This window comes from Lethenteron reissneri, chromosome 39 (genome assembly GCF_015708825.2).
Source record: "Lethenteron reissneri isolate LAM-NWPU_2019-01 chromosome 39, ASM1570882v1, whole genome shotgun sequence".
NCBI lineage: Eukaryota > Metazoa > Chordata > Hyperoartia > Petromyzontiformes > Petromyzontidae > Lethenteron > Lethenteron reissneri.
This window is the reverse complement of record NC_083817.1, coordinates 418,641-445,593: the sequence shown is the minus strand read 5'-3', so window position 1 is coordinate 445,593 and position 26,953 is coordinate 418,641. Positions and strand designations below refer to the sequence as shown.

Here is a 26,953-nt window from a genome sequence, read left to right as displayed (position 1 = left end):
CCCAGAAACAGCAAAAAACACCAAGCCTAAAGCAGAAAAATAGGGAGAGGGGCTCAAAACGACCACAGCTACCCCCAATAAAAACATTATAAAAAAACATAAAACTAAACTTAACATATGCTCTAAAAAAATGTCACTTTTATACTAGAGCACCTCAACCCACTTCTTCCACCTTCCTCTCACCTATGCCTCTATGGCATAGGTATATATATATATAATAACATAGGTATAGGTATATATAATAACATAGGTATATATACTAACATAAGTAGCTACTCCTCCAAATACCATTACAACTCGTTGCATAAGCTTATCCCTAGCCTAAGGTACTCCTTTTATCATTCTTGGCATACAACTGCTAAGCTCGATTTCCTGAAGGGTACACAAGTATGTTTCACTGAGGACTCGCATCCATCCAGGCATAGGGCATATATGATATACCTTTCCCAGCTTCAATAATCTCTCGTTCCCGTGGTTTCACGACAACCCCCTTACCCCCTTTGACCCTCCAAGTTCATTGCTGCCGTCAACCCCCTCAGGAACCGGCGAACTTTTGGTCATTTTTACCTAAACTAATAGATCTTTGATAGCTTAAATATAAAACACTGATCTTGTAAACCAGCGAATGAAGATGTCACTTCTTCTTAAAGCAGCATTCTCATTAAGACTTTAACTTAAACCAGCGACTTGATAAACCACCGTTGTAGAATTCAACTATAAGAACCACCCAATCACACTTAATTGTAAATTTAAAATGTTTTAATTGTAATTCATTGCTCAAAGTGCAGGCTCTGCCACACTTCTTATTACGGTGGTGGTTGAACATCGTATGAATGAGACAAAACCATTAGTCTGGTAGACCAAGTCCTCAACATTGGTGGGGGAATCGCTGAGCTAAGTTCACACCAACGGTAACCATGGTAGTAGCAATATAAATAGTGATACAAATGTGACTGACTGCTAATGAGCAAGTGACTGGAGTGAAATTCTTTGGGTCTTTCGGTAAAGTCACTTAGATAGGTTCAAAGAAAATAACAAAAAACTACGACGTTTCGATCGCAACACAAGCGGTCGTCATCAGGAAAAAAGTCAAGATTTGACTGGAGTGAATTAGTTAGTGCTGGATCTTGAATCAACTTGACCCTAATTCCATCAATGCTAATTAAGCGACAGAGCCGATCTCACGTGACGACTGTGCGAGTGAATGTGCCGGCCCAGTGTTCTGGGTGGGGAGACACGTGGCGACCTGCGGCGAGAGACTTGCTGAGCCGGTAGGTTTCCTCCCTCGACAAGGTTGCGTGGCAGCTGGGGTCTCTAGCCCGAGGCTCTCGTCCCCGGCTACTGCAAGATTTTCCGACAGTTTGCTCAGCGATCGAAGCCCAGCCTCGTGCTGAGTGTTTGCCCTTTTGCGCCGCTGCGCAAGCGCGGCGGCGTGTTTCACGTGCGTCAGCATTTGGCGGAGGAGCCGGCGAGTGCGCAGATCCGTGTGCCCAGGGTCAGGGTCAACAGTGTCAAGTTCCGCGTTTCAACGCACCAGTTGCTTACATATACTCTAGCGACACTCTAGAGCCACATTCCATTCAGAAAGAAACCTGTATTTTACAATGTTATAAAGTAGGAACTGTTTTTAAGTAGAGGATTTTACTTTGTATCGGTTATGAACGACATTCCATTGGTCTTCTTCACTCCCATGTGACAGCGTTCCAAGTCACATTGGTTGGTAAACAGCTTCCTGTGAGTGCAGCAGCAAAAGAAGCACAGCAGCAGCTAAAATATGTGCACATGTTCATGGACTATTGTGATCCAGAGTCTCTGTACTCATGAAGTCACCAGCAATTTGGTTTTACAGAAGACAGAACTGCTGCTGTGCTGCCTGGTGGACAGAGCGCAGCATCCCTCCTACTGGAGACTCCAGGTTGCCCGTGCAGTATTCATTGTAGTTTGGACAATGTTCACCAGCTCACGTTTCACCCATCGTCATTATCATCGCCGCCGCTGGGTCTGTGCTAACAAGCGCCGTGTCGCTGTGCTCCCAGGCCGTGGGAGGGCTCGTGGTGGCGGCCGTCATCAAGTACGCCGACAACATCCTCAAGGGCTTTGCTGCGTCCTTCTCCATCATCCTGTCCTCCTTCATCTCCTACATGTGGCTGCAGGACTTCATTCCGACCAGGTGCTGATGCTGGCTGCGTCACAGCGGCGAGCAGGCCCATCTGCGTGTGGCTTTGTGCGCGGTACACTCTGGGTGCTGCATGTGCCCATCGGTCTGTGATTGTGAGTGGAGAGCAGTAGGGTTGCCATTAGCACATTGTGCTGTGATCCCGATGACTCGAGTTTGATTGCCACTCACGGCCAATACCAGTCACGATTATCTCAACCAGTCCTGGGCCTCCCGTAGGTAGACTCGGCCTCAGATGAGTACCTGGTGCAATGTATAAACATCACCACTAGGGAGACAAAGGCGGCCAGGGGTGGTGCTGGCTACTCACCCCCTCGTGCGCATTGCCGGGTCTTCATGGGTGTGTGCTAACAGCAATTTCCCCAACAGTCTGTTAAGACTATATGGTGGAGCTTTGTTTTTTGTAAGTTTATATTGTTGTGTTTGTGTTTATATGTGTGTGTGTATATATTCCTGTGTGGTGTAATTATGTTGACCCAGGTAAGCCTCACCGAGTCATCCCAATTGAGTCGTATGTTGGTATTTTTTTAACATTGGGATGTTTGGCCAGTACCATTTACACTGTTTTTGTAGCTGTGGGAGGAAACTAGAGATCCCGGAGGAAACTAATGAAGAATTGGGGGAGAGCATACAAACTCCACGCAGAAAGGCTTCCAAGTTGGGAATGGAATTAGACGCTGTGTGTATCCACGCGCGCGTGTCTTTGCAGCGTGTTTTTTGTGGGAGCCACGCTCGTCATCCTGGCAACCTTTCTCTACGGGTATGAGCCCAAGGGGCTGCCTGTCCCCATGAAGATCTGACGACGCCGCTGCCTCCTCCTCGCGCTCGCGGAGGCCTCGGTGAGGCGAACGTCTCTCCCGGCGGCAGGGCACGGGGTCGCGCCGTGGCCTCGCGGGACGGTCCATCGTGACGTGGCGACGTGCGCCCGATGGCTCCTCCTGCCGAGCCACGCGGTCCCCAGCCCAGAGCCGACCTTGTGATCGGCGACCGCCGCGCCGTGCCGGCTGATCGTTCTGTGGCGCCCCAATGTTGCTGACGTCGGCCCATCAGGTGGTGAAGCAGTGTAGGTGGTGAAGCAGTGTAGGTGGCTGAGCGGTGCTGGTATTCGTCGTGTACATTTGTGTGTGCGTGCGTGTACGTGCGTGCGTGTGCGTGCGTGCGTGTGCGTGCGTGTGCATGCGTGTGCATGCGTGTGCGTGTACGCGTGCGTGTATGCGTGCATGTGTATTTATAAACGATTCGCGTTCAAAACTTTTGGTGACCGGGGTCATTGAGATGTCGCGCCACTGTAATAGCCGGAGTATCTCGCAGCCAAATCTTAACACAGCATCGTTCTGTAAAACTATATTTTTATTATTGAAAATCATTCATTGTGTTTAATATCCCATTCCCAACATATTCTCAATTCCAAGAGTTGGCATACATCCTGTGTACTTGTGTGTTTGTATGTGTAATCATGAGCGATACTATAATTTCATGCCCCTGCACCTCTACAGACGTACAAAGACAAAGATCCCCCATATAGCCTTTAACAAACTCTGGGGGCAAGTGCTGTTCATGTCAAGGAGCATAAACCATCACGCGGACTCCGGTCATCCTCGCAGCGGCTTTTGGCTCGCCATCGAACAAAGACGGTCACTGCATCGCGTGGCGCTTTCAGATGCACTTCTGCGGCCGTATGGAACGCTCTTCCTTCCGATATTAGGAAGCCACTGGAGCTATCCACTTTCAAATCTTGATTGAAAATAATTTCTTTAGAACTGCTTTTTGTGTTTAGTTTGTTGTCCTTCTCCTGCACCTCCAATTAACACAGTTGGCTCCATGTGGTGCGAAAGAAGTTCAATAAATAAACAGAGTGAGCTCTATGCAGGCCAGCATGGCACACGAGGGGGAGGGTGGCCAGCACTACACCCATCAGCCTTTTCTCCCGAGTGGCGATGTTTACCCAACGCACCAGGTACTCGTTTGAGACCGAGTTCGGAGCGCACCGCTTCCCACAAACACACGCACTGACACGCACGCACCGACACGCACGCACACGCAGAGTGAGAGCCTCGTTTGGCCAGACCCAGGACCCAGTCCGCACCGACCACATGTTCCGTTCACAGCTGCACACCGAGCCATGCCGGGAATTACCAAAGTGCAATGTATCTGCTGTAAAGAGGATGTTGAAGACCACGTGAGATCATAGTTTAGCAAGAGTATGCCATTGTGTTCTGATGACGTCCCCAAATCCAAAGTGTGATAACTTGCACAACTTGTAAAAGAAAAGTTCACAATAATTGGCATTACAAAGCCAGTTCACCAATCTCCATGCAATAGTGACGAATTTTTGTGGGCTCCTCGTGTCTAAGATATACAAGTCTGGGCCTCTCCTAAGTCAGCTTAGCCAAAAAATGTGTTGCTTGCACGTGATCAGTGCGATGGAGAATGGTGCTTGTCAGCTGCGGAGCTGGCTGTGCGTTTGTGCAATAGCGACCTTCCTCCCCGCACCTCGGCCGGGCAACCCGGTGGCTCGCGGCGAAACCCTAAAGCGCCTACGAGTCGCACAGCCGTGTCAAGCGGAGGTTACAGCTGTGACGTCGCAAGAATATGGGCACAAAGTTACCGCCAGAGTTGATGTGGCAGAATTAACGATAATTCGAGAGTAAATCACAAGATGCGAACAATGGGGACCGTGGTTGAGACCACGGACTTGGGTTCGAGAAGAAGAAACGTTGAGATGTGAAGTGAATGCAGTCTATCGGAAGTGGGTTCGCAGTTTTCTTGTTCATGCCACAGTGATATCAATGTTCGGATGCTTTATACAATCGTGGTCATGCACCAGTATGTGTAAACATTGTTAGGTCATACGTGTTATTGACACAAAGTGTGCGTGTGTTGTTCTCCCAGCATCGTCAGGGCATTGTGAGAAGTGTGGCCTACCAGAAAATACCGGCGCGGTTCGCCCACTGGACATTGTCCCTGTGCGTGTGTTTAACCCATGGTGTGTTGTGAAGGAATATGTCGTGAAGCCCATGTCACACGTGTTTCTAATCCATGAACTAATGCAGTAAATGCACATTGCAGTGTAAATCGGCTTCCAGCTGTGTCCTCCATCCAGCCAGTGGTGATTGGATTCTACACATTTATTGCACTGGCTTCCGAGTCTTCCCACAGCGTTTGGTAAAAACAAAAATTCTCATATCCGTGTGCGGGCAACGCTCCAGCTGTTATCCGTGACCACGTGCTGTAGCTGTGGTAGCTGTGGGAGCGGTGACACGAGGCGACGCCGAGGGGTCCGAGGGGAGATTCCGCCACAGCGGGCAGCCGGGGTCGCATCGCCGCGCTGACCCCAGCGAGCGTGGTGGTGGGGGGGGTGAACTCCTGTTCTCTGCGGCGCTGAGCCAGGAGTGCGATATTAATGCTCTACGTAGTGGAAGTTACAACCAGAGTGCAAGTTCAGATTACCCCTGTGTCACTCACACCTGCTCAGGAAAGGTTTCGGATATCTTCAGTTTTGGTGAACCGAGCTCATTTCAGTGTTTGGGCACCCTGGCTCGTGTGCTACTTACGCCTGCTAATACAGGAACAATGGAAATCATTGCGAATTATCTTTCCAACAGTTTAATAGCCTTAGTGCACTGGTTTTGTCATGAATTGCCATAACAGGAATGTGTTTACAGTGGCAGTGGTTTAAAGGTGCATTCCCCTGTCAGCCCCTCTGCCTGTGTGAACGTTACGGGCTGATGGATACCCAGTCTGTGCTGATGTGTTGGGCTGATGCTCACCCTGTGTGGGTGAGATGGACAGAGGGTCTTGTGTGGCTGGGCATGGCCTGTGAAGTGTGCCTTACATTAGTTTTATACACACGCTACTTTGGAACCTTGCTACATTTAAAGGGGTTGGTGTTGAATCGTGGGCCCGATCTAAATTCTGTGTTTCAGTGCATGTGTAATTGAGATGAGAGGTCTTGTGTGATCTCATGCCGCAGTACCATACACCAGATGCTCAACGTTACTCATCCCATGGCAGACAACGCCCTGTATGAACGTAAAAGTGATTCCGTGCTCAAATGAGCATTGGGACGGTATGCATCTCCAATTTAGAGCCCCGAGCCAGAGGTACTTTCCTATGACGGGGGCGAGTCCATGCATATTACAACCACTGATGACTTAATCAGTGGTTTTATTTTGACCCCAGCATGATGATGGGCCAAAACCCCCAAATCAGGATTTGAACTCCAAACCTTTTGATCGTGAGCCCCCTCTCCTGTTGAGCCACACGGCTGCATTACGAATGTAGAGTTTCCATAAAACAATTACTATCAATCTATATGAGTGCATTCAATGTGCTAAATATTGTTTACATTTAAAAAGTCTCCTGTGCAGAGGGCTTCTGCCATGTGACCATCCCAACTGTAAGTCACAGTGGGTCAGCAGTGGTTGTGCGAAGCACTGGTGTGTCGTGCTGCTGGTGACTTGCTATAATCATGCAGCCTCTGTTGTACGACCGAGAACAATGATGGGTTGCGAACACGTGTTTTGTAAAATTGTAAAAAAAATTGAGATGTGTAGTATAAAACTGGTTGGTGGGTATTTTAAAGTGCATAATTTAAGAATACGGATGCTCGAATAAGGCTTGAATGGGTGTAAATGAGGTTCTTTTGTGTTTCATTGGAAAATATATTGTTCAAAAATAAACTTGATCTATCTTCATACAGAAAACCGTGCAGGAAATATATTTATTGTGAGCGGTTCACTCTACCGCTGTAGTTAACCAGCCGGTCCATTAAACGTGAATTTAAAAAAATTAACAATGTTCCCCTCAAGCCACGACAGGTAGGGGGAGTGGAGTAGGCCCACGAGGGGCCTGCACAGCCCCTGGGCTATTCCTGGGAAGGCCCAGCAACTATCAAGAGTGGTGACGACAGCTTGGGAATGCTTCATCCAGCAGTGGATTGATCAAGGTGACCACAATGCATGAGGAAGTTGGAACCAATCAAGAATTTGGCCACGTCAAGATAGGATGCGTGTCTGGTGAGACCACGCCTGGGTCACCACTCACCTCCCACCCACTCGGGGCCCCACCTCTTCACCTATCACCTGTCCCCATTGCAGTAAGCTTTTGGATTAACCATAAACTTGCTTATCTACATTAGAGTTCTCAATGTAATCGTGTCAACTTTTATTGCAGCAACCAAAAATAAATATATTTTTTAGATATCAAACGTATAACAATACAGCACTTGGGAATCACGAAACAAAAGAGTGCAAAGGACAGACCAAGTCGCACTCGGGCAGATGGAAGTCACAGCTTCCTTCTCTTGCAGCAGTTTAGTTGAGCTCAAACACACTTCATTGCCTCCCTCTGATTACAGCAACACACCTGTAGATAGCATCGTGTTTCAATCTGATTGGTTGTTCCTGTGATGTCACGACACATATTTAAGAATCCGGGTCCGGTGGCATGGTTATTCTGACTTGGCGGATTCCATCCTGAACATGCTTGACGCAGTTTCAAGCAAAACCTCATCTCTCATCGCTACATTTGGTTGAGAATTATTCTTCAGCTCACCGGCGAGTCAAAACAATCGGCGTATTAAGACACTAGCACACGTTGCAATTTAATTTGACTGTCAGGTGGTGGAGGGTTTCACAAATTTGGCCAGATTATTTACATGGGGTAATCAATTGAGAATCGTACCTGCATTGTTAGTGTCATACAGGGTATACTCAGGTATTTAGAGATGTCTCTACATGAAGGATGTGTACAGAAATAGGGTGTAATGATTAACTCCCACCTGAGATTCCATGAACTGTTACAAGACGTAACACCAAACTATTTACAGAACAGAAAAAGCGTTGATTCTTACACACACACGTGATTCAATGTGTGGAACATGAGTGTTGAGTATCGAATTTGGAAAGTTAAACCCGCACGAGAGCGTCTGCTGTCGGTGCGCTGGGTGAGGTAGCCCTGGAATAACTGGGGGTTTAGGTGCAGGGACACAGAAGCCCGAGGTCTTGACTTGTTTCTAAACTCCTTATTTATTGGATGACCAGCTGCCTGTGGACAATACAAACGATAAAACGCATTGAAACATTTCAAAATCCCAGTGAAGATGACACGTGAGCAAGAGACTGAGCGCACCGCTCCGGCACAAGGACGTGACACGGCACTTGGCGCGGAGAGCACACGCGGAGTGCCGGGCCCGGCCACACAAGAAGTTGTCGTACGAGAGGCATGCTGCTGTTGCGTGGCAGTCCAATAGATTTTTTGATTTCTAAGAATCAAACTTTAGCCAAATTAAGTGAAAACACCATACCACGATTATTTTTATACATCAGTTTGCCAGGCTGATCATTCACTCACAACACTTTAGAACCCAGTTTAATCAATTTTTATTACTCTTGGTTACTCTCAAGCCTTTCAGGAGGGTTCCTGGCAAGTTTCCACAGAAAGGGGTAAAGTTGCTAATTGAAAACTCAACTAAGTTTGCAGGTAATTTTTCAGCAATGGGACGTTTGGCCAATTCCAGCTTCATTGTTATTTTTTAGCTAAGGAATAAACCGGTGAACCCCGAGGAAATCCATACAGAACACGAGAACATACAAACTTCACAAGGCGCACGAGTCAGGAATTAAACACAGGCCCTTCTTACCGAGGGACAAGCGCTTCCACTGCGCGCCACCCTGCTGCGAGTGGCCGCCCAGATTCACAACGAGCCACACGCCGCCTCTACTCACCGTGCTTGCTGCTGCTGCTGCTGCCGCCGCCGGAGCTGGGCCGGCCCTGCTGGGGTCCGGCCCGGGAGAAGCGCGGAGCGAGGCTGGGGGGCGGGGTTTTGAGGCGGAGCGCCTGGGCGACCGACGACTCGGGCGTGCGAGGGATGCGCGGGCGGCTCCCGAACGCCACCTTCACGTCTCGCACGCTGCCCGGCGCACAGGCGGCACAGGCGGCGAGGCGTTCACACAGCAATGAATGTCAGCGTCGCGGTAGAGGAATATTGTCCTTAAATATGGAAATGAGAACACGGCATTGCCACGTGCAACACGATCACTGCCAGGGCTGCCCAAAAGGGATAGCAAGAGGAGGAATTTTACCTGGGGCCTCGTACAATGGCCCTGTGGGAAATGACACCGCATACATTTTTAAAAATATAAACACTAAAAATGACCAACCTATTGTACATTTTTCACATGCATTTGATTAAATAAATAAACAATACTTTTTTTCTGTTCACAACTATTCAAGATGAAGATGTTACGTATTATTTATTTAACCCTTACCTAGGAAAACCTCCCCGAGCCTCAAGACCCTTTCAGGAGCATTTCTGCTCGCAATATTGGGACTGAGTATTATTGCACATGGGAAGAAACCAGAGCACCCGGACAAAACTGCTGATACTAAAGTTATATTACCAACCGACGTACTGGACAGCCCAATAAGGAAGGTACCCAACTGCTACTGCTGCCCGTGTGTTACACACACCATCTCTGTATGATCCACCAACCCTGCCTCCACATTTCTCATCGGGTTTCTTTCAACTGCCACATCCCAGCCACGAGTGGCCCCAGTGCGAGCCACGTTTACCCACTTGACGCTCTGAGACTGCGTCACCACCAGAGGGCAGGAGGACTCCGAGTGTACAGCGCACGGTGGTGGTGGTGGTCGTGGTAGCGCACACGATAACAACATTTAGGATTGATGACAAGCGCCTCGTTCTCAATATACATCGAAAGTAATTACACGCATTTAGGTTGACATCGATAAATCTAAAACCCACAAATTGAAACCTGCCAAGGGGAATGAATGCTGTATCATCTGTGAGTCATTGTGTTGCCTGTGCTCCAGCAAGCTGCACCAAACACTCAGCAGGCAGGAGGCTGCACAGCTGACCTGCCTGACGCGACCTGCACCTCCGAGTCAGCGGTGTGGGAAGGAGGCTCTCTCAGCGAGCGCGGAGATGCTTCTGCCCCTCCGTCTGTGTGGAAAAAAGAGCGCAGTCTGGCTCAATATACTGCATCCAAACACAAGAAGCAAGTCAAGGCCAAGAGATTTCCTGCTCAAATGAGAGCTGCTCATTGCTTGTTTAGTCTCTGAGCCAGTGGTGGAAGTCCCTCATTCCTATGGCGGCAGCAAGCATCCACTCTACTTCCCCACAATAATGGTACTCATTATACGATGCCGAAGGGATGATGGGCCGAGTCAAACCCCCAATCAGAAATTGAACCAGTAACCTTCCCATTGTGAGCATGTCGCTCTACGACAAACCCACCTGGCCAGTTCATATAAAATGTCATTAAAATATATGAAGCATTTTACAACTCCATTTCAAGACTGTACAGGACAAGACTGGGCAAAGAGGTTGCGGAAAGGTTAAGGAATAAGGATTTATATGGCACTTGCTTACATGCCCCAGCATGTCAATGCCCCAGCACATCAGATCTCATCTCAATCATTCTAATGCCCAGCTGTAGTTATTTTCCCTTTTTAGCCTAGTGGACCCCCTGATGACAGCCGTGTCTGTTTGGCACAAGGTTCCACAGCACCAGCCAAAACGTTGGCGTTATTCCACCAGGAAGGTTCATATTCGCACTTTGTTAGGTGACCCAGGTGTGAATGTATTTGTAGTTTGAGCCTTACCGGCCGGAGAAGCGGAGCTGGGCCGGCTGCCCGAGCGGGTGGGAGGGCGCGAGCTGACGTCAGAGTGCGCGGTTACCGATCCGCCACCCTCCCACAAATTAACCGGCCTGATGACACACAGACAAATATCCCCCATAGAGCCTTAACAGACTGTAATGGGCAAGGACTTTTAGCGAGCACCTATAAAGGCCAGCATGGCAATAGGGTATTACGTGGTGAGCACGTACACGGTGAGTGCCGAGCGATGAGTGCTGGGCGTCACGGGTCTCTGGAGCGGCTCGTTCATACTCTGGCTCACAATGGCCGGGTTCCGGCGCCGATGCTGTAGAGTGTTGGTCATGATCTGTACACACAGGCGACACACATTTCCTCTGTATACACAAACACACATCTCCTTTACACACACTGACACAGACACACCATGTTCAGACAATAATTTATGTGTCTGAATTTATAATCACTTAAAATGTATAAAGTTACTAAATGTGTGTGAACATTTATTCATTATTAGAGAAGCAGAAAGGTGCATTCTGGGAATTACACTGAAACAGAAAGAGGAAAGCATGGATGAGGGTGTCAATGCAGATTAGAGACATCTTTGTATTGACTGTGAAGACAAGTAAGTGGGCTTGGTCAGGACGCAGCGATAGAAGAGATGGCGCAGCACGTACCCCGAGGTACTCCGCACTCAGCAGCTTCTCCCCGGTGAGCTCTCCTGGCTGCGGCCTCAGCACCTCCGCTTTGTCCAAGTCCAGCTCCATGCCATCCTGCTCCTCCTGGACATCATGGCACAAAGACAAACCCCCCCGTGAGGTCTCCACGGCCTGTTGGGGCAGTTGCTGTTAGCACCTTTGAAAGCCGGCGCGGCGCACAAGAGGGTGGTGCGGCCAACACGACGCCAGCCATCTTTGTCTCCCCAGTGCTGATGCTTCACAACCCACGAGGTACTAATTTAAGACTAAGTGGACCTAGTGGAGGCCCACAAATTATTCAAATGTTCGTGTCTGTGGGTCGGGGGCAGGAATAAAACTGGTCGCCAGGTTCGTTGCACAGTTCTCTTCGACCTCAGTCACGCTTGGGTCTAAGAGAACGATACATTAAACTGTGATAAGAGTTTAGCACAATATCACCAGGTCTAAAATCAATTCCTGCCACTCGAACACAAGTGGCAATTCTGAAACAGGTGGCAAAGCTAGTGGAATGGCTCATGAGTGGCAGGGCAGAAGGGTGCGTTGCTGAGAGGGTCACCTCATCCTCCTCCTCTTGTTCTTCATCATCGGACTCCACTCCTTCATCCGGAGAATCTGTAAAAACACTCAGCTGTGTAAAATACAGGACACAACTGTAGTGCATCATTTCGGAAACTCACACATTGCTGTGAACTAACTAGGGGTCTAAGTCCAGAAAATGGTCATGAGATTTGTCAAGTCCAGCAGGCTGTGATTGTAGCAGGATCCGAAACGTCGCAAGCGAGAAGTAACACTGCAGGGTAAGCGCAACACATCAACAGATGCTGCAACTGCTGCTGCGCTGCCATTGAGGAGGCAGCTTGGCTCACTTCCCTAGCCGCACACAGCAGCATGACTCGTGAAGCATGCAGAGATCCTAGCATCGTGCTCATCCCCACAGCACATTCAGAATTTACCTTTTGGTAGAAATATTGGCAAATCAACAAAAAATAGACGAAATTTGGCAACATTTTTGTCAAGTAATGGCAACTCCTGTTGTCCAATTATAAAACTTTTCAGCCAATTCTGGTGTTAAGAATGAATGACAAAACGCATGTGTGTTCTAAATCTAACGAAACCGTTTCCTGAATGGGTAGGACATGTGTTCGCGTTCGAGCGAGCTTACCCGAGTTGAGCTGCTTTATAATGAACTCAATTTGTCTGTTTGTCTCCACGTTGCCTTCCTTCACGAAACAGCTGAGGATCTCTTCCATGCCCTGAGGGAGAGAGCCATAGCGCAGCATCGACGGTTCGCATCCTGCGTAATTCACAACGCAGCTCTCGATGGACAACCACTGATATAAACATGTCCACAGAGAGGTGTACATCATACGCCAGAAGCACTACATCAGGGGATACTGCATCGAATATGAAGCTACTGGCTTGGAGCGTACATGTCCACTGACACAGACTCAGACACACAAACTGACCAAGCCAGCACTCCCCCCACCTACATTGGCAATCGTATGCATGTGTTGTCTACTTTGTTATGTTGAGTACGTGTTAGGTGACTGCCACACCAACAGCAGCCCAATCATTTCCTCTCTACCTAGGGTTGCCAACTTTTCCGCAGACTAATCTGGGACATATTTCTCAGTCAGCCTCGAACAATCAAAACTGTGCAATCTACTCTGATAAAGTTCATCACAATACCGGTACCAGATCGGAGTACAAATTAATTCCTGCCACACGAACACAGATACCATTCCTGGACTCTGCAGGCCACATCTGGACAGGTGTCAACTGTCTGAAACTGCTATTTTCTTATTTGATCAGCCACCAAAACCGTGCCCTCGGCCTCTGTATGTGCACGGGTGATGTCTCTGGCCTTACTCGGTCGTCCTATTGACCAACGACGCTCCTTACCATGGCCTTGGCTTCCTCGCGTATCGAGGACAGGGCCAAGATGCTGTAGAGGGCACCGTTCACGTAAGGACGAATCTGGAACACACGCCCCCCGATTCCATGACCACACGCTCAGCCTCACCATCCCCATAGGAAAGTCAACCAGCAATGTTAAAAGCACAAAACTTACTTGGCAATCACTCAGCTTTAAGTACAACTGCACGCGGTTGCGTTAAATTGTAATTCAATTTCGTAGCATCGTATCTCCTGATTGAACATGCACATTTTCACAGCCAACGTCTCTAATCTGTAATGGATTTATTGGGTGACGCCACATACTGATCTGGCCACATTTGTGGTGAGAGACCCTGAAGTACGAGTTCGTCATAGCCAACAGCTACATGTGATTGTGAGAATAGTTCTTAAACTCACCAGGGGAGATGCAAACAATAACAACTGGAGCTTTCGATTTAAAGCTTTCGTGACTGCAGGGATTCATCTTCTTGGTTCTTTCGGTAAAGTCAAGTAGAAGGGAAATAATAAAATAATACAAATAAAACATTAAATAAAATTCTCACGACGTTTCGGCCACAATGCAAGCAGCCGTCCTCAGGTGAAGAACAGGGCTGTCAGAAAGACTTTCCGACAGCAATTGGATCGTTGTTAAACGCTCGTTAACTGCGTGACAATTACATTTGTTTGGCTGTGTCAGGTGGTGTAAAGTCTTTCAATACAAATTTAGTCAAATCATTAAGTAGCTTAACGCTCACATCAATTATGAATCGTATCTCCAGATGTTTTAGTCTTTTACAAAAATCACTATGATGTGCCAGTTGGACAAGCTTTCTGACTTGTCTCTTAACCCTTTTCAAGCAGTATGTTCAGCAGTTGGCGGTAAGAGATCCTATTCATCTACGTTTGTTTTTAGGTTAGGCCACGTGGTAGTTTTATGCCAAATTTCTTGTTTTTAACTCTCCACCACCCGACAAGAATATCACGTTTACTCAAATTCTGATGAAAATCGCTCCTCATCGACGGTTTATTTATTTGTGACTTGCTTTCATTTTCTCTAACTTGCACTCTTATCTTCTTGTTGTATTGTTTCTTGCTGTCACTTGCTGACCCGCCCCTATTGGACTTCTGTGAAAAAGAGCTTCATAGCTAATCGGATTGTTCCAGGATAAATATTCTGATTCTGATTTAAGACCTTTCATGGAAAAATGGAACATCAAAGTACAACGAGGTTTTGCTCGAACTGCTTTGAGCTGCATCAGGTAGAGAGCTGCGAGAGCGAGTTCGCCGTACGGTATCTCTATCAACGGATACTCCGAGACAATGGCTGCAGCAAGGCCTGAGTGCCGAGTGTTCGGGGGACCCACCTCCTGGTTCTCATGGCCCAGGAGGTCGGTGAGCACCTTGAAGACACCGCGCGCGTCCTCCGCACACTTCCTCTTCCCTGCCGACAGCGAGCGCACGTGGCAGGGTGGGCAGCCCCGCAACGTGCCGCACGGCAATGGGTGCGACAGTCCCCACTGGGATGAGAAACTCGATGCAGGGTAACACACCATGAGACTAATAGTAAAACCACATTTTGTACCTCATACAAGACAGGAGGTTTTGTTTCTGCAGAAAAGTAAAAATGCTGCATGACGAGGATTTAAAGTAAAGTGGACTTCGCAGAGAAATTAAGGCGAGTGTTGCTCAAGGTGAGGCAGGATGCAGGGAGTTTGAGCCACAGAGCTGACATTGGGCACCCATGGGGCACCCATGTCTAAACTGGGTTGTCACAACTGCACAGGCACAAGCGTCTGCTTGTGTACGACTTGAATGTCCTGTGTGCAGGGCTAGAAGGGTGCTTGAGTGCAGCAGCAGCAGCAGCAGCGTACCGGCTGAGCGCAGGCACAGATTCATGAGCAGAGCCACGGAGTATTCGAGCGTATAATCGGAGAGGGCGTCCGTGTCTCCGAGCTCAGAGATGAGCCACAGCACCAGCCCATCCTGGATCATGGCCGTCTGCAGGCTCCGCCTGGTACGTCCAAAGCAGAGGACAGAGAGCGCGTTGATTAGAGGCTGATTTCAGACAAACAAAATAAATGACCAGAAAATAATGCCTCCGTCCTTTATCTGTCCCTCCGCTTGGTCTCACGACATGACACCAGTAGCATGACCGGGATAAAACCGGGGATATAATGGCTTACTTGAGACTGAGCTTTTGAAGTGCGCCCAACACATTTTCACGAGTCAGTGAATCGCGGTCTTCTGCCCGAAGGCTCTCCTGCAGCACTCGCAGCACCGCGGGACTCTGCGACAAGTAAGTGCGACCTGCAACACATTGACAAAAATAGCGTACCACCACCGGCACTCCAACATCACCAATCATCATCACCATTAGTCCAACATTTTTTTATCATTTACACATTTTGAAAATTTTTGAGACAGCATAGGAATTGGTAAAGCAGGATGGCATGGTGAATAGAATCACATCTGTACCTTTTCACATGTCACTTCAAATAAATCAATGTTCATTTGCATCCTGCACTTACCGTCAGCCAGGGATGCAAGTGCATTGATGAGCCGGGCCGTGTACTGTCGCACAACCTCACTCTTGGACATCAGCAGACCCAGCACATCCGCCTGTTAAATAAAACCAAACCAAGCCTGTTAAATCAACGTGTGGCCATATTATTGTTTAGGCCATCAACTTGATGACTACTATACCGATGAGTCCTAATGAAAACATCAACGGCCTAAAGTTGTCTCCGTGTCATTGCTACCTGTTGGGATGGCCACATTAATCAACTCTACTCGAGTTGGTGACCTAAACCATAACACGGCCGCACATTCAGCTGTCGAGCTGGTGGTCTAGACAACACTGAGAGCACGGTACATGCAGTGTGGTGGTCACATGGCATGCATGTTTGTGAGCAGCTCACAAAGCTACTGTTAAACCTGGTTTCACACAGACACGAACAACACAGGGCGCTGAGTGGGCAGGAAGCAGCGTGAGAACTACTCCTACTACTGCTGTGTCACCAGCTGTCAGCTCTCACTCACGTTGTATTGGCTGCGCGCGTGACAGCCCAGCAGGTCGTTGGCAATGGAGGCCTGCAGCACCGTGTCCCTCTGCTCTCCCTGCTGGGACTTTGTCAAGCGCTGCAAGAAACGTACATCGCACTCTTTGGTACGCAAACATCACCACTGTCCGCGTGTATGAGCGTTAAGCCGAAATGCAAAATCAAAGCAGCGTCCTTCAAGCTTTAATGCCCTGAAGGGTTGCCGCCTACTGGGTGTGACCGAGGATTGACCCAGACAGTCCCCAGGATGTGGCATCTGTAGTCAGGTGGATGGAATTGATTTGAACCGAGATCTGGTACCGATATTGTATAAAACTTTATCACAGTACAATAAACTGCAGTTTTGAAAGACCTGAGCTGATTGAGAAATATGTCCCGGTTTGGTCTACAGTAGAAAAGGTAACCACCCTAACTCCAAAACAAATATTAATCTCTCTCCTTTCTTTAAATCACAACCCCTCCTCTCCCCAGAGCCGGCGATGCACACGTTCCTCATCACTGCTCTGTGCAGTGATGAGGGGTGATGCGGGGTGAGTGTGAGTGTGGGGGCAGACCCAGCGCAGAGCTTGCAGCAGCAGCGCCTTGAGGCGGTCCGTGCCGTGGAGCAGATCGTGCCTCAGCTTGTCGTAGTCGAGCGACGGCAGCAGAGGGATGTCGCGGGGGTGCCTGCGTGAGAGGGGCAAGGCAACGTCGCTCAACGTTCAGCGGCAACGTCGCTCAACGTTCAGCGGCAACGTCGCTCAACGTGACACACCGCACAAAGACAAAAATAACCCTTAAAGCCTTAACAGACTGTCGGGGCAAGTGCTGTTAGTGAGCACCTGTGAAGAGCGGCACACGAGGGGGTGGGTGGCCAACACCATTCCCAGTCGCTTTTGTCTCCCCAGTGGCGATGTTTAAACACTGCACCAGGTACTCATTTGAGGCTGAATCGACCTAGGGGAGGCCCAGGACCGGTTCAGATATTCGTCACTGGTGTTCGCCATGAACGGGAATCGACCTCGGGTCGCTGGGTTTGTAGTTCAGCGCACTAACTGCGACACAGCCACTCTTCGCCACACTCGCACACCACGATCGCACGACATTGCTCATACAACAGCCCTAGCACATATATTAGTACAATGACCCGACCTCTTTAAATAATACTGTAAAAAGAGTCCCGTATTAGCAAAGCCAACACATTACATTTATAGAAAGAAAATGCATTTGCGTAAATATTTAATTAACACAAGTTTATTAATTTAATAAAAACTTGAAACCATATTTTAACAATTTAATACGTATAAAAAACTGTTAAATATTGATGTATCCTGTGAATTGACAGTGAGTGGACATCAGTGAGCACAATACTCACATAGGGGCCACAGAGGCTCTCAGGATTGTGGAGGCCTGAACACACACAGAGAAAGCACATTGAGCAGAGAGTGCATTAACAACAACACGCCAGGATTCGAGCAATCCCACAGATTTCTAATAAATGAGTCACTCTTTAGTGAACATTTAATTACGTCGGATTTTTATTGATTTTGGGTTAGGCCATGTAATGATCAAAATTAGATCATCTGGGGTTCCATTTGGTTGGAGAATATTAACTGGCTTTGACAAATAAGTAAACTCACAAATGTGGCGATTGAAGATTGATTTGAAAACTTGTGAATTAAATATTTCAAAGAGAATGAGGAGCTGGCTTCTTGATGGAGTCAATTTAACCATGAGGTCACTATGCTCCAGCCTCTGGTACAGGATACCTAGGCACCCGAGTGGTTTGGGGATGGTTACTCTAACAATGCAGCTGTCTGTAATGTTCACGTTCAGGAGCATGGGTTGGAATGCTGACTCACAAAGGCCTATTCCTGCATATGATGATTTCAGTGGGAATTAAAAATCCGCATTGCGGCACTGGCACCACCCGCTGCGAGGGAACCGTGAGAGGGGAATGCGATGGGCGAGGGTGCGTGAACGTGTCCTGTGGTGAGCGTGCCGGCCATTGGTTTAATACAAGCTGCAAACTCTGCACCAGTTAAAACATTCAGTGTTTCATCAGCAGTTATGCTTGCTTAAACCAATGCTGGTTACTTGCCAGATGTTTATGGGTAAGGACCCTCTGTAAAATAGGGGTCCTCGTTTGACATGAAACTAAATGCTACTCCTCTACACTGACCAGACCTCTTAGAAGAGATGAGCATAACCACACTTGACCCCACCACACACGACCTACCTAAAGACTGTGGTGTACATATTAATGTTGCTGGATGGAGAGGCAGTTGGGGGATTTAAGACACTAACACCATAGTTTAACTGCCAGGACATTGAATCAACCCGTGAAACTCTGGATTGCAAGTCCAGCAGTGTGCGCACCATTACACAACCACCATGGCAGCTCCCTAGGTCCATGCCACTCTCTTTCTGGTGATAGGTGTAACTTGTGAATGCAGGCCTGGCTTTGCAATCGGCAGGTTTTCACCAACGGTGAGACATGCAAAGGCTGGGCAAGGCAGCATTGCGGGAGGCTGGTTAGGCAGGTGCAGGGCTCAGTGCAGGGCTCAGTGGGTTAGAGCGTTGGCAAGATCTGAATTGTCAGAATACCTTAGCCCACAGATGCGTCATGAACCAGTAACGTTGGTTATATAAAAAAAATTAGTAGCTAACTCATAATATGTTGTACAAATGTTTTAAGTAATGCACAATGAATATCCCATGCCCCAATGTTATAAAAAGCAAGACCTCATGAAAAGAAGGATGAGTGAAAGGAAAGGGTGTTAATGCTGTGAGGCAGAAGGAAGAACAAGCAGGGTCATACACGGGAGCATGCTCATTGAGACATGCTCACAGACATCCCCATCACGCATACTTACCTGTTCTGCGTACCAATAGTCGTCGTACTTGAAAGAGAATTTGAGAGAATAAGAAATTATGTTTTTTACTCCTGTAAAAAGCAGGCAGAAGTTAAATAGGAAAATGCTAAAATGAATGAAGTCTGAGAAGGAACTCGTGTGCTCTGAGCAGGAATCCGACTGCAGCCATGGACGCTGCTGCACTCCCTGCCCCATGACCGACGATGCACACGCACATGAGGTATAACGTTTCATTCTCACGTAAACATCATTACTTGTAGTATGGGGAGCTCCTACAGGAGTAGTAGTATTATAATTACACCTGTGTAGCCAGAAGACCCTCGAAACCAGCGGTCCCCAACCTTTTTGGCACCAGGGACCGGTTTCATGGAAGACAATTTTTTCACGGATGGGGGGGGGGGTTCATCATTGGGTCTTTCCCCCTTAACAAAGAAGCTCTCCAGCGACGTTTGTTCTTTACTCATTGTGGCTACTCGGGGCTAGAGCTTGTGGGCTTACCAACACTGTGACTGAGACGAGTGCGCAGTGCGGGAGAGAGGCGCGCACGGAAGTGGTCAATAATAAAACAATGGGGGCGGGCCACGCGCGGACTCACCGCTCTCACCTCCTGCTGCTGTGTGGCCCGGTTCCTAACAGGCCACGGACCGGTACCGTCCGCAGCCCGGGGGTTGGGGACCCCTGCTCTAGACGATTATAGGAAGGTCCTGCCAAGGTTTTTCCAATAGGGGGCGATACTTTCAGCAGCATTGGTTCACCACAAGTTATCACTTGACCGGTTTCAACATTTAGTGTTGAAGTGAGACTGACTCTGCTGATGGGACACTGAATGTGAAGACTGCTCTAAAGTCTGCTTGTGTTGAATCAATGCTGATGACATAATGCACTCCCAGAAGACCATGTGGCTGATGGGATGCACACAAAATCCTACATTTTTTTACGTAGAGGGAGAGATATTGGAAGGAGGCATACTGTATTTGTATTTATTTTGCTCTATTCTCCACAATAATTCTGATTGTTTTGTAAAATATATACAGACCCATGCTGGACATAGATGCATCTGCTTGGCAGTGACATTAAAGGGAGATCGTACCAACAAGCATCCGTAACCAAGTAGAATACCAGTGGCACAGCTCATGAGCCCCGACCCAGCCAAGTGAGAGACACAGCAGCTCCTGCCTCACCACCCACACGGCTCGTGCTGTGTGGGTGGTGAGGCACGGGAGCGCGGAGTAGCGAGTTGTTACCGTGCCGGGGCGAGTGAAGTCCACGCTGTGCACCAGACTGTGGCGCAGCTGGCTGCTGAAGAGGCGCGTGCAGATGCTCTGCAGGTACTCCGCCGTGATCTGCTGGCAACAGCAGCCAAGACAAAGGCAGGGACTGTGCTGAGTCATCTATTAAACAGCACAGCCACCGTCAGCAACACGTTGACACTGAATAGTCACGTGATTTCCTACTCGATTAACCATTGAGGAGGCATTCACCTCCTTGTTTCCAGCCCTGAGCCAATGGTCGCACATAAAAGAGTGAATTCCCACGTGGTGCAGCAGGACAGCGAGTAGAGCGAGCAGCTCGCCATCAGAAGGCCGTGAGTTAAGATCCTGGTTGGGGGTTGACTTAGCCCATCATCCCTGCGGGGTCAATAAAATGGCGGACTCGCACCCACCATAGGAACGTGGACTTTCCACCACTGGCTCAGGGCTGTAAATGGGAGGCAAGCGCCACCCCGGTGCGGGATTGAATGGGCATCACTGCGTGTGGGCATCGCTCTCACCATCTTCCCGCTAATGGTGGCCTCGAGCGAGTCCACGAGCTCGGCAGTCACGCTGATGAGGCCGTGGTAGTCGGCCTGCAGCTTGCCGTAGCGCCGCGTGTAGCCCGTGGCACGCCGGTCGGCCTCCACGGCACGCCGCTCGCACTCGTGCAGACGCTCGTGCAGGTCTGTTCGCCCCACGGACACAACCACTCAGCCACTCAGCCACAGTAACTATAACCGATTGTCCAAGTGAAATGTTTTATTTAATTAAAAGGAAATTCTTTTTCAGAACCTTTGGCCCAACTGTGTAGCACAAATGAGAATGTTACAGAAACTATATAAATAGAAGTGCAATTTACTTGCTAACTTCACATTTCTTAAATCAAAACAGCAGCATACTATTTGTTTAATTTAAGCAATGAGAATTTTTTTACTGAAAAATGTGCACTTACCTCTACTTGCGTGGCCACCTTCCTTCTGTACGTTACCACCTTGTAAAGGACCATCAAGCCCTCATGTATGGCACACATCCATCATCAAATCATTCATGTTATATCCACTGCTGTATGAAGGCTTCCCCAGATTACCCCTCACGGCCCTGCGATGCCACAATCCATCCAGCTCGTGCATGTTGCCTCTTCCTGCAATGAGTATTCACCATGAAATGCTAAGCGCCATCTCCTTCACAGTGGACGTTAAAGATCCAGCAATGCCATTTCATGCAGACTAGGTCATCTGTGCCAGTGTCATGGTCTAAATGTGCCAAATTACAAAGATTACTTGTAGACTACTCGATTAGGAGAGATTGCTTTTTTTTAAGAATTGTACTTGTTTACCCAGGAAAGCCTCACTCAACATATTTTTTCAGGAGGGTTCTGACAAGTTTTCGCAGGTGGGCGGTGTTGCTTCCGTGTGATCCCAACTGAGTAATTTGAAGGTTTTCAGCATTATATGTTTGGCCAATACTAATTACATTGTGAAATTAGCTATGGGAGAAAACCCGAGACCCCAGAGAAAACCCGTGCAGAACGTGGGGGAAATAAACAAAGCCCACAGGCAAAGGCACCAAATTCAGAAATAAAATCCAGATTCCTCTTGCTGGAAGGCACACGCATTACCGCTTTGCTACCCTGTCACACTACACATAACAATTGTCGTCCGCCAAAGAAAAAACTTCGTTGGACCCTCCTGAAAAAGATTCTTGAGGCGTTCCGGGGAGGTCAAGCATAGTAATTATGAACCGTAAGTGCTGAAGGATACAAACAGCGTGAGAAGGCGAGGAAAGCTGTTCGCCTTCAGCGTGAGCGACAGGAACCTCTCGAGCTGCGTCCTCAGCTCCGGGGTCCACGAGTTCTGCAAAACAACAGCTCAATGCAAATGGCCAAACGTCCCAATCGTGGAGCCCACTGGTGGCTACGCCGCACGTGGCCTCTAACCTAGGACTGTGGAGGCCGCGGGGCCTGGTGGATCATCACACTGTTCATGAAACTCCCTTCCCACCCAAGGGCTTCGAGGTAACCGTTCGCCAGGGTGTGATGGCATCAGTGGATTAATTTCCATCTGTATTCCACCTGTTCAGGAATTTAGCATTGCCCTATTTCCTGAGTCAGCTTTCTTTGGATACCCCAGTTTCCTCCCACATGTCTACAACACTCAGTAGCGGAGTTGCTAAACATCCCATTATAGGACCACAGAGCTTGGGCAATAGTTGGCACCGGTTCTGGCTTCCTTCCTGCTTGTCCCTAGTTCCCTTCGCATTTACTCTGTCAAGAGTGAACAAAAACTGTGTGTGTAACAAATTATATATTATTCTCAATTATGTAAGAGTCTTCATGCGGCTAGGATGCTTACAGTGATGGATAAGTATCATTCGCAGGGCGTATGGAGGTGGTAGGCCTCTTGTGGTCATGGGCCATTTGAACTCAAGTCACGGGCCAAATTTCCGTAGGTTCCCCACCCTCCCCGGCCAAGAGAAAAGGTCCGACTGAAGCGCATACCGAGAAGAGCTGGCGGAAGGAGGGGTGAGCGGCGGGCTTGGGCACAAAGGGCAGCGCATAGAAGGGCAGGAACTCCGTGGTCTGGCTGAGGGCCGAGCCGCGCGTCTCTAGGAAGGTCTTAAACTCCGTCATGCTCACTTCCACCATTGCACTGTCCTGTGAGCGGCACACACACCGCGGTGAGTCACCATGAAGTCACTCGAAAGCACAAAGTTAACTACCCGTTCTAAGAGTCATGTAAACTTCTGCAACATCCAAATAAAGCTTCGTTTTGCAGATAACTTCAAGTTTATTTTCATATCATCATCAGCCATTGTCTTGCTACTATTGGATGAAGACCTCCCCAAGTCATTGCGATCTCTTACCATATTGCGTCTTCATGAATTCCCAGTGTGCCGCTGATTTTTTTACATGGAAGAACAGCTATGGGAAAGAGGTGTATTGTCTGCTTACTTATCTTGTCGCTTGTACTCTCTTTGGGTGGCCGCTGTGTGCGTGGAGTCTCCGAGGATAGTTACCGGCTTTCCCACGGCGTGCTGGATGGGGTAGATGGCAAAGTGAATCTGCAGGTAGAACTCCAGCTTCTGGGCCGTGGGGTCTGAATCGCACAGTGTCCCGGGGATGTTCTCCCCCCACAACACGAAGAATTCGGTGCGCTCGCCCTGATCGAACGCTGACAGCAGCTCCCCCTGCACCACGCACGAGCGTCACGGCAGTCGTTGGCGTTTGATTGGCGATCGACGAGCACAACTTATATGAAGCCTTTCTCATAAAAAATACCTCGAGGCAATTCCCAGAGAGACAACTGCAACACCGTATATGCCTAAACCCCATTGCGATCATCAGATAACAACAGCGTCCACATGAAAATCTAGTTATTTCATGCAATCCAAGATTACAATGTTACATTTCAACCCCACCAGTACATACATTACATTTATAATGCAGCGTTTTAGACTAAACTTTGCATCCGTACGCGGCATCTACACCTCCTAGACAGATCTATTTTTTCCTCCCGAGCCAACCTCCTTCCCACCGCACATGTCTCGTTCACTTCTCTGCTCCTGCAGTTTGTATACCAACATCTGTAAGGAGATTCATACTGTGCTGTGCTGCCCTCTGATGGAGAAGCAGCAGCTGGCCCGGTTCAATGTCGTCCAAGTGCGGTTGTCCAGGTTGGGCTCTGGGAAACTTTTGCCACACGCTGCTGTGGGCATCTTCACGAGTTCAACTCTCTGCCTATGAACGTCTCTTTCTCTCTATAAAATAAACATTCTACTGCGGGAGGGATTCCGCAGGAGGGCGTGGGGAGAGCTTGGGAGAGTATACCCAATGCGCACCCCATCCCGGAAGGCCCCGCTTGGAGAACACGGTGCCCGTGAACCTTACACGCGAACTACATTTATATTTTACGTAAATGTTCGTAAACGTTTAAGATTTAAACTGAACTGGTCTGCAATTCGCATTCTTTGTCCGTGGACACGTCGTTGGGAGTCCAATATTTAACCCGGGGAGGGTGCTACCTGCACCAGCAGCACGTTCGAGTCCTTCATGACACCACCGGACTTGGGCACGGCCTTCCCCTTGCTGCTGCACTCGCGATCCAGGGCCTTCACCGTCTCCTCGTACTCCATGAAGTTCAGGTACTGCAACCCACGCAACACGCGCAGGTCACACGCCGAGCGTGGAGCCCCTGCCACCCTCCAGTGACAACCCGACCTGGCCACAAGCCCCCAACAGCGCCTCCTTCCAGAGAGAGCCGTGAACATTCATCGGGCGAAACCCCCATTGGCACGCACCACACACCCACCACACGCACCTCTCTGATGATGGAGCTCAGCTCCGCCTCATAGGCCAGGGCGTCCCCCATGATGCGCGCGCTGTCAGGGAGCGCAGTGCTGCTGCCCTGCAGAGGGGGCAACACGAGACATCGTGACAACCACTCATCCCCCCGTGCACTCCTCCACTCACTCATCCCTCCACCCACTCATCCCTCCACTCCTACACTCACTCATCCCTCCACCCACTCATCCCTCCACTCACTCATTTCTCCACCCACTCATCCCTCCACTCCTCCACTCACTCATCCCTCCACCCACTTATCCCTCCACTCACTCATTCCTCCACTCACTCATTCCTCCACTCATCCATTCACCCACTCATCCCTCCACTCACTCATTCCTCCACTCACTCCTCCACCCACTTATCTCTCCACCCACTCATCCCTCCACTCACTCATTCCTCCACTCACTCCTCCACTCACTCATTCCTCCACCCACTCATCCTTCCACTCACTCATTCCTCCACTCACTCCTCCACTCACTCATTCCTCCACCCACTCATCCCTCCACCCACTCATCTCTCCACCCACTCATCCCTCCCCTCACTCCTCCACCCACTCATCTCTCCACCCACTCATTCCTCCACTCACTCCTCCACCCACTTATCTCTCCACCCACTCATCCCTCCACTCACTCATTCCTCCACTCACTCCTCCACTCACTCATTCCTCCACCCACTCATCCCTCCACCCACTCATCTCTCCACCCACTCATCTCTCCACCCACTCATCCCTCCCCTCACTCCTCCACCCACTCATCTCTCCACCCACTCATCCCTCACTCACTCATTCCTCCACTCACTCATTCCTCCACCCACTCATTCCTCCACTCATCCCTCCACTCACTCATCCCTCCACCCACTCATCCCTCCACTCACTCATCCCCTCCGCGCACTGCGCCGAACCACAGCGGCACCACCACCTCTGACCCATGACCTGCGTCACTCCTCGCGTCTCCTGGCTCCTATGACTTCGTACCGATGATGTATCCCTCATTCCTCCCTCCCCCGTGCATCCCTGATGTACCCCCTCTCTCCCTGATGTACCCCATCTCTCCCTGTGCACCCCCTCTCTCCCCGTCATCCCTGATGTACCCCCTCTCTCCCCGTCATCCCTGATGTACCCCCTCTCTCCCTGTGCACCCCCTCTCTCCCCGTCATCCCTGATGTACCCCCTCTCTCCCCGTGCATCCCTGATGTACCCCCTCTCTCCCCGTGCATCCCTGATGTACCCCCTCTCTCCCCGTGCATCCCTGATGTACCCCCTCTCTCCCCGTGCATCCCTGATGTACCCCCTCTCTCCCTGTGCACCCCTGATGTACCCCCTCTCTCCCCGTCATCCCTGATGTACCCCCTCTCTCCCTGTGCACCCCCTCTCTCCCCGTCATCCCTAATGTACCCCCGCTCTCCCTGTGCACCCCCTCTCTCCCCGTCATCTCTGATGTACCCCCTCTCTCCCTGTGCACCCCCTCTCTCCCCGTCATCCCTGATGTACCCCCTCTCTCCCTGTGCACCCCCTCTCTCCCCGTCATCCCTAATGTACCCCCTCTCTCCCTGTGCACCCCCTTCTGTCCGTGTCAAAGCTGCTGCGTTCACCACTCGCACCCGCTTCGCCACCGTCTCCATAGACGCGACCGCGACTCCCGTCATCCCCCGCGCGCTGCGAGCCCCGCCCCTCCTCCTCAAGCCCCGCCCCTCCTCAAGCCCCGCCCCTTTTCCCCAAGCCCCGCCCCTTTTCCCCAAGCCCCGCCCCTCCTCAAGCCCCGCCCCCCGCTCGCTGTCTCGAACATCAAGACAACTCCGCCACTGACCTCGTGCACCACATGAACTTCTAATAATCCAACATGTTTGCAAGAGCTACCTCATGTTGCCCGTTACTTCGCAAACGTGAAAGTGCAAAATACTTACAAATAGTATGAACCTGACTGTCATGAGTAGCGGTGCTTATGAACATATTCTTACGACATCGCGCAGAATGTGCAGGGGACGCGTGAACTGTGATGCACGGCGCAGATTCCCACCACCGTCCTCCAGCTCCAGCTCTGGCGATTGGTAGAA

The 26,953-nt window shown here is 49.6% G+C and overlaps 2 protein-coding genes across 11 annotated transcripts in view; one reads left to right on the top strand and one right to left on the bottom strand.

The window, feature by feature from the left end:
- Positions 1-6,882, top strand: part of SLC35A3 (solute carrier family 35 member A3) — a 22,074-nt gene extending 15,192 nt beyond the window's left edge. For all 3 annotated transcript variants that reach the window (XM_061567731.1, XM_061567730.1, XM_061567729.1), the window contains exons 7-8: positions 2,037-2,170; positions 2,886-6,882. In XM_061567731.1, coding sequence (XP_061423715.1) covers positions 2,037-2,170; positions 2,886-2,976 — 225 coding nt within the window. In that variant the 3' untranslated portion in view covers positions 2,977-6,882. The remainder of the gene's footprint in view (positions 1-2,036; positions 2,171-2,885) is intronic.
- On the bottom strand, positions 6,820-26,953 carry ARMC9 (armadillo repeat containing 9). 8 transcript variants are annotated; one of them, XM_061567727.1, is made up of 26 exons: positions 26,858-26,953; positions 24,876-24,962; positions 24,580-24,702; positions 23,575-23,745; positions 23,057-23,212; positions 22,320-22,412; positions 21,512-21,536; positions 21,078-21,244; positions 20,551-20,652; positions 19,307-19,333; positions 17,806-17,840; positions 17,006-17,117; positions 16,432-16,530; positions 15,921-16,011; positions 15,576-15,699; positions 15,264-15,403; positions 14,757-14,833; positions 13,399-13,473; positions 12,659-12,749; positions 12,053-12,108; positions 11,476-11,580; positions 11,032-11,147; positions 10,805-10,911; positions 10,058-10,142; positions 8,905-9,089; positions 6,820-8,220 (listed from the first exon to the last, which is right to left on the bottom strand). In XM_061567727.1, the coding sequence occupies exons 2-26, from the start codon at positions 24,924-24,926 to the stop codon at positions 8,027-8,029; spliced, it is 2,607 nt and encodes an 868-aa protein (XP_061423711.1). In that variant the 5' UTR covers positions 24,927-24,962; positions 26,858-26,953; the 3' UTR covers positions 6,820-8,026. The 8 variants fall into 8 exon arrangements, with proteins under 8 accessions (XP_061423711.1, XP_061423707.1, XP_061423708.1 ...); XM_061567723.1 differs by lacking the exon at positions 26,858-26,953 and adding an exon at positions 26,501-26,578; XM_061567724.1 differs by lacking the exon at positions 26,858-26,953 and adding an exon at positions 26,501-26,578 and having other exon boundaries at positions 20,551-20,649.